This window comes from Bidens hawaiensis, unplaced genomic scaffold (assembly GCF_021521415.1).
Source record: "Bidens hawaiensis isolate Kalapana, Puna unplaced genomic scaffold, B.hawaiensis_p1.1 tig00029371_1, whole genome shotgun sequence".
NCBI lineage: Eukaryota > Viridiplantae > Streptophyta > Magnoliopsida > Asterales > Asteraceae > Bidens > Bidens hawaiensis.
In genome coordinates this window covers 208,156-216,193 of record NW_027505155.1, presented here as the reverse complement: position 1 = coordinate 216,193, position 8,038 = coordinate 208,156, and the positions used below count along the sequence as shown (strand labels likewise).

General features: G+C 38.9%; 1 protein-coding gene across 1 annotated transcript; it reads right to left on the bottom strand.

Annotated features, from left to right (window-relative positions):
* Positions 1-2,247: 2,247 nt before the first annotated feature.
* Positions 2,248-2,628, bottom strand: LOC143611105 (uncharacterized). The gene has a single exon (XM_077085398.1). The coding sequence runs from the start codon at positions 2,626-2,628 to the stop codon at positions 2,248-2,250; it is 381 nt and encodes a 126-aa protein (XP_076941513.1).
* Between the last annotated feature and the right edge of the window lie 5,410 nt (positions 2,629-8,038).

The window sequence follows — 8,038 nt, the reverse complement described above, 5'->3', positions numbered from 1 at the left end:
TCATATGTTTGGTTATTAACCAATACCGGCCCATTACCGACCATCATCCGTATTCCGTAACTAAGAATAGGTTTTGGGCATGGTTAAGCCTATCACTTAACAAAGCTAGGTTATGGTTATGGACTTATGGTTATGGTCATGGTCAAAGCCTCAAAGGTACTATATGAACAAATGTAAACGAATTTGACATGTGTTCATGCTTATTCCTTTAATTAAATGAGCAAAAAAAGTGTATTCATGTTTGTTCGTTTATTAAATAAACAAACATAAACGTACTTCAACTCGAACAGTTTTAGAACGCTTTGTTCGTTTATAGGCCTAAAGGGTAGATGTAAGGCTGTTTACATCTTACCCTCCTTAGACTCTACCATAGTTTTGCTATTGGTGGGATATCTGAGTACGATGATGATGATGATGATGATTTGTTCGTTTATAGGCCTAAATTTGTATTCACATGCGTTTTCATTTTTTTTCCTTTCCTCAAACATTTGTTTAATTGGTTTTTCTCTGTGGATTGACAGATTGTGTATCAAGTTACCGTTTCATGAGTTTTTATAAACCCAACCCATTATATCTTTTCACACCCATGTCTTCAACTCTTCATGACAAACAAATGCTACAACTCGTCGAATATCAAAGGTGTTGGGTCATAATTTGGTTAGATTGACGCATATTAAAAGGCCATGACATGATCAAGACTAAAGTGAGACAAACGAAGACAAGTTGAAGAATTGCATTATGATTATGATGTTGTAGTACCGAAATCCCTATGGATTTCGGTTGGGCTTGGGCTTTGTTGGGCTAGGTTGTTTTGGTTTCCCTATATATAAATAACATGTATAGGGTTTATGGTTGGTTGTTCACATTGATAGACACTGTTAATCAGTAGTAGTAGCCACCATCAAGAGAGCAAACTCATGTATCAGACGATTTGTTAATATAATCGTGTGCATTTGGAGTATTTTCGTGTTCATCATAATTATATTGTTCTTCTGTTCTCGTTCTTGAATCACCACGGTGTTAGGATTCCACACTAACATCGTGTTTGGGTTGATATCATATTGCATAGATCCGGTTTCAGGACTTACAAAAGGTTGTGGTAGTTTGCACAAGTTTGAGAAAATGAAGGAGACCATGCAAAATATTGTCACACTAAAAGCCGATGACAAATGTGGTAGATTTAACTCACTAACTTATGATAGAGTCTCTTCGGATTATGTTTTCTCACACATAAAGTTAACTAGATTATATGAACAAAACAAGCCAAATAGTTCAAAGGTTGCCAAAGGTGTGTTTTACATAATACCTTTTAAGTAGATCATTTTTTCAAACTAGAGTACGAGTATCAATTTTACCGGCAACAAATATCTTGGGCCAAGCCGACATGTTTTGACCCGTCATCCAACATTCCCACTCCTCTAATCAGCAAGTTCAGTTTGCACGTATCACCAGCTAAAGGACTAGTTTCCGTTAGGCGTTGATTCTGATTTGTTATCGGGTGATCAAGCTCAGTGCTATGGATATTCAACGCCCCTAGGACAAAAACTAGAACTACATAGAAGACCCATATGGCCATATGGATATTCACAAACTATACTTCAAAGATACCATCATTAATCACATCACCTTTAGTTGAATTTGTGAAACATATGGCATGTTAATGCAACTAAACTACCATATATACGTTTTTGTGTTAGTTGCGGCATAGGTACAAATAACAATCTATCCGCACAATTTAGCTTGTATAGTAAAACCACAGCGCGTGACAGCTTGAGTCGAGCATTAAACACGCTTACCGACTAAATTAGTTTCCCAATTGCCCTCAACTACTTTCATCAAACTTTTTGGGTCAAAATTAGAGTTTCAGTCAAAGGAATTGAAACTGCAATTCGATCAAATTGAATTACCAAGAAACTGATTAATCAATGAAGACACAAGTTCTTTAATTCCCAATGATTACTATAATGTTTAATTAACCACAATGCAGTTAGACTCATCAATCAATAACCCTAATTATCATAATTAAACAAATTTAGCAACACATAACAAATCAATAAAACAGTAATTAAGTCCATTTATTATGTTTCAAATCCTAATTACCACAATTTTCACCCGGAAGGAGCCGAAAACTTGTGATCCGATTGGCCGACTCAACGCAAACTAATCTACAGAAAAATTCTTCTTTTGTTTTACAGATTAATCGTTAAAACCAACAACAAAACCTAACAATCAACACCAAAACCAGTCCTATAACACATCAATAACTGCCACCGAACCATCAGAAGCCAAACCGCACATCGATCTAACGGCCATTAGCTTCTTCCGTTGCAAACACCGCGGCGCACTAAACCTCACGGAGACAAACGGCAATTCACCGTCAGAGACCGTTAAACCACCGGCAACCTCCTGCTGCTGCTGAGCACCACCACCGGCGGCATTGAACATCCGTGACGGTGACGAAGGTGTAACACGGTGTAAACAGATCTGGTAATCCGGTGACCGGATATGAGATCTGGCGTTGATTTTGGAGTCACGGAGTTGAGCGAGTGCGCCGGGTTTGAGGTACCGGAGGTAGTTGTTGTTATCGAACTTGACGGCGGCGTATTGGGTTCTGATGCGGCGGTTCATGGTGGCCGGAGGAGATAAGGCTAGAGAGAGAGAGAGTGGTTAGAGAGAGAGAGAGAGAGGGGGGGCTGTGAAAATTGGGAGTGAGAGGCGGGATTTTAACGAGAGAAGGCGCGGGAATTGGAGGGAAATTAGGAAAACTGGGAATATTATTGTTTTAAATGTGTCCTTGTACTATGTTCTTGAACTCCGTGACTCCAAAATCAACGCCAGTCCTTGTACTTTTTATATCTTCAATCATTTCAAGTTAGACCATTAGGATATGGTTGGTTTAAAGCAATGTTTTTAGACCCGGCTTGGACGTCGACCCGAACGCCTTATCGGGTCAAAGGTCGGACCGACCCAGGAGGGCGGGCCGGTGTTTGACCCGGATGACGTAATAAATAATTTATATATATATATATATATATATATATATATATGTATATAGGGGAGGGATATTTTGAGAACTTGATGAGTTGTAAGAACTTTGAGAACTCAATTTTAGACCACACATTTAATTAAATGGTATGAAATATGTGGCCGAGATTAAATTCATTTAAAAATGATCAGGAGAGAGAATAAGTATTTTTGATAATTACACAAGTTTAAATGTTAGTTATACATGTGTAATAAGTCGATTCGGTGTGTAAAAAAATACTGTAATTTTTTGTACATTACTTACACTTACGTATTACACATGTGTAAAAAAAATTAAAAAAAAAACTTGTTACGTTGAGTTCTTTCGAGTTCTTAAAGCTCAAAGCTCTCAAAAGAAATCAATCCTATATATATATATATATAATTCACATAAATATAAAAATTAATGATAACCAAAAATAATAATGATAACAAACTTTAATGTTTATTTATGTTTTAAACATTGCTTTTAAAATATGTATTATTTATATGTGATCAAAAGAGACATCAATAAAGTTTGGTCGGTTGGCTCATGGGTAATTATTAAATCTTCTATCTCCAAAATGACTCAAGTTCGAATCTCGGTATGCACATTTCCTTTTTGGATTTAATGAAAAAATGGGGTTTACCGGTTCACCCGTCGGGTCAACCGGCCTGGGCCGACCGCTCATCCGCAAAACCGGCCGGGTTTTTCAAAAACGGGCCAAATACACTAACCCGACCCGGTATAGGGACCAGGACACGGTCGGACCGGTCCGACTGGCCGGACTGGGTTTCAAAACACTGGTTTAAAGACTTCAAATTATAATTAGAAAAAGACTAAAATCACATTTAAAACCCATACAAATTAAATCATTTCATCTCTATAATTACACTAAAAAATATTGTATTTTCTAACTCCCTTTCAATTCAATAATATTTTTTTATACTTTTATCATTATATTATATTTTCTTTCTCCTCTACTTATCACCATTTTCAAAAAAAAAAAAAACATTAAAAAGTTATAAAGGGTAAACGGTATTTCTTCAAATTTACTCATGAACAAAAGTTTATTTATCTCCTCAACTTACAAACACTCTAAAATAGAATAAATAACGCTAAACATAGGCGAATAGGTTTTCTCTCCTAAATTTTCGGAATGCCGCCACCGAAATCACGTATGAAGGAGAATGTTTGGTACGATAGTCCGTCCAAGAAAGGCAGAGACATGAGTAACGGGTATGCAACGAACAAGAAGGACATGGTCACAAAGTTTTTTTTCTCTAATTTGCCTGGGAAATGCTCATCAGGTGACCTGATCCGACTGTTAAAGGAGTATGGGGACGTCGAGGATACGTATATAGCGCGTAAATTAGATAAACTGGGGAAGAGGTTCGGATTCGTTACATTCCGTAATGTTTCAGATCCTAAGAGGTTGGAGAATGAGATGAGAGATGTTTGGATTGGCTCTTATAAGTTGTTCATTGTTATTGCAAGATTCGTCGATGGAGAAAAGGTGGATACAGAGATGGATAATATGAAGAAGAAGAAGACAAATTATGTTGAAAAGAGAGGGGGAAGTCAAGGGGGTTTCAGTTCCGGTGAGCGCGGGGTATGTTGGGAAACAGTCGTTCTGCGATGTAGTTAATAACAAGAAACAGGTTGAAGTTATAGAGACGATTAAGATTGATAGCGATGTCCGGGCGTTTACGCATTGGTATGAGAATGCACTGGTGGGTAGGGTGGTGGATTTCAAGACTTTGACATCTCTTAGAAGACTGTTAAATGAGTTTGGTTATTGTAGAGTTGGAGTCAAATATCTTGGAGGATTTCATGTTCTCTTATTGTTTGATGATATGGAGAAAATGGCACACTTTAAAGATACGGAGGACACTTGGAAAGGGTGGTTCGATCATTTGAGTAGATGGGAGGGTCAATTGATTGATTATGAACGCATTGCCTGGCTTAAAATTCATGGTGTTCTATTACACTTAGCTCTTAATTCGGTATTTAATGACGTAGGCAGAAAGTTTGATAAGGTGGTCTTAGAGGCTCAAATTGATGACACTGTAGAAGATTTCTCTTTTACTACCATTGCAATAACTCGACCAGAATTGATGCAATGTTGAACTTGAGGTGGAATGATTTGATGTATAGTGTTTGGGTAGAGGAAGAATGTGGTGAATGGATACCAGACTGCATTGCAATCTGAGAGCAGGGAGGAGATTTCGTTGAATATGGAAGTTGATCGGAATGTGGATAGTGGTTGGAATCCAGACGTTAATGGAACTGGAGGATTCGCCACGTTTGGAATCTAATGCTAGTTTGGAAAACGTTCGAATCACGAGGAGACTATTTTTGGGAGTGTCTCTCAACATGGAAGGGATGAGTTGGACATTAGTAGTAAAATTAAGAGGAAAATATTTCAAAAAGAAAAAAGGCAGCAGAAGCTTTAGTGGGTCAACAAGAGGCCTAGATAGGAAGACGATCCTTTTGACATTGATAGGTTCATTGGGGTTTTATATAATGGGCCGGCGGAAGTAATGAAGAAGATAGTCAAAGCCTAGAGCTTTTGACATTGATAGGTTCATTGGGGTTTTATATAATGGGCCGGCGGAAGTAATGAAGAAGATAGTCAAAGCCTAGAGGTGTTTTGTACTCTTGATTTAAACAAACGTGTGGAGCAGAATATATCTTTGCAAAGGGTTGAGGATAATTCTTATGTTCAAGAGACCAACCTGATGTGACGTCAGCCGTTAGGATCGGTGGTTGGAGATGAGGCCAGAATCACGATTGAATTGGGTGCTTCCAACATCAATAATTTTGAGAACCAGGTATGTAAGATTGTGGGTGATGAAGGGTTTCAAGGTGTGGACCCATGAATTTATTATCATTGAACGTGAGGGGAACAGGGGTGGTAGGTAAGGCCGATTGGTGTAGAAATCTTAGAAAGGAACATGAGGTGAATTTCATGCTTATTCAGGAGTCTTTGGGGTCGGGCATTTAGGATAAAATTATTGAAAGATTTTGAGGGAAGGGTGATTTTGGATTTGAGTTAGTGGAACCAACAGGTCGTTCGGGATGGCTATTTAGTGTTTGGGATGTGAAGGTTTTTGAGCCTGGTTTTGTTCGGAAAGAGCGTTATTTTTTATTAGTCTCTGGTCACTTGAAGGGTAGTGGTGAGGAGATCAATATTTTAAATATTTATGCGCCGCAAAATACTTTGGATAAGAGAAGGTTGTGGTCATCGTTGGTTGAGGTTGTGGCATCTAGAGATGGGTGTTGGGTTCTTGGTGGTGACTTTAACTCAGTTCGGTCTCAAGATTAACGGAGAAATTCCAGATTTAATGCTAGAGCAGCCATGGATTTTAACGCTTTTATCTGTGATGTAGGGCTTGTGGAATTGGGTCTTAAGGGTGGTAAGTTCACTTTTGCAGTGGGTAACAAATTTAGCAGAATTGATCGGTTCTTGGTGTGCGAGAACTTTGTTGATAAATGGCCTGCATCTATTTATAAAATTTTGTCGAGGGGGAAGTCGGACCATAACCCGATCGTGTTAAAACTTTTACTTGCAATTACGGTCCGAAACCGTACAGTTTTTTTAATTCGTGGCTTAACCGTGAAGACTTTGAGAGAGTGGTTTTAAAGGCGATTGCAGAGTTCTCTTTTGAGGGGCCTCCGGATGTAAGGCTTATGTACAAATTTAGATGTTTCGGCGAGCTATCTCGGCGTGGAGAGATGAACTTTTTTTTAAAGAAAATGAGGAAGAGAACCTTATTAAGAAGGAGATGGAGGCCTTAGAAGGGACATTGGAGATGAGGGATTTGATGGAGGAGGAGGTGTGGGTGTGGGAGGAGGGCAAAAGCAGACTCTCTGAGCTAGATGCTTTTCGTCATATGGATCTTAAACAACGGGCCAGGAATAAGTGGGCGAAGGAAGGAGACCCAAACAGTAGTTTTTTTCACGGGTTAATAAATAGGAGGCGGGCGTCCAATTTCATTCCAGGTTTTAGTATTAACGGGGTGTGGAAATCTAAGCCTAGCGAGGTTAAAAAGGAGGTGCTCCGCTTTTTCTGAAACAAGTTTGTAGAAGAGATGAAAGAGAGACCGAAGCTGGAATGTTTTGACTTGAAGAAGATTACAGTGGAGGATGCTCTGAAGCTGATGAGGAGGTTTACTAGGGCAGAAATTAAAAATGCCATTTTTGATTGTGGCGATGATAAGGCACCGGGATCGGACGGATTCAATTTTCGGTTTATTAAGCGTTTTTGGAGTTGTTTTGCATGTGACTTTGAAGATGTGATGCAACATTTTTTTTGAATATGGCACTTTTAACAGGGGTGTCGGGTCCTCGTTTATTACGTTGATACCAAAAATTAAGGATCCTACTTCCCTGGGTGATTATCGTCCGATTAACCTCATCGGAGTGATCAGTAAAGCGATTTCGAAGATATTGGCGAATAGGTTGAAAAAGGTGATGTGTAAAGTTATTTCAGAGACTCAATTTGCTTTCTTGAATGGGAGATATATTCTACACGGCCCTCTTGTTATTAATGAGATTCTTTCGTGGGTTAAAAAGGGCGACAAGAAGTGTTTTTTATTCAAAATAGATTTCGCCAAAGCGTATGATAACGTGAGTTGGGAATTTTTAATTGATGTGATTTCTCAGATGGGGTTTCCTCCGAAGTGGTGTGGATGGGTTCGGGGAATTTTATGCTCCGCTAGATCCGCGATTTTGGTCAATGGGAGCCCGACATTTGAATTTGGATGCGAGAAAGGTCTCCGTCAGGGCGACCCGTTATCACCGTTCTTGTTTCTGTTTGTTATGGAAGCATTTTCTGGGTTATTTAGGAAAGCGACATGTATTGGTGCTTTTGAGGGGATTCGTTTTCCTAATGGCGGATTGGTTATTAATCACCTTCTTTTTGCTGATGACGCTATGTTGCTAGGAGAGTGGTCAAGGTTTAATTTCTTGAACATGAAGCGCATTTTGAGAATTTTCTTTCTTCGTTCGGGGCTGAAAATTAACTTAAAC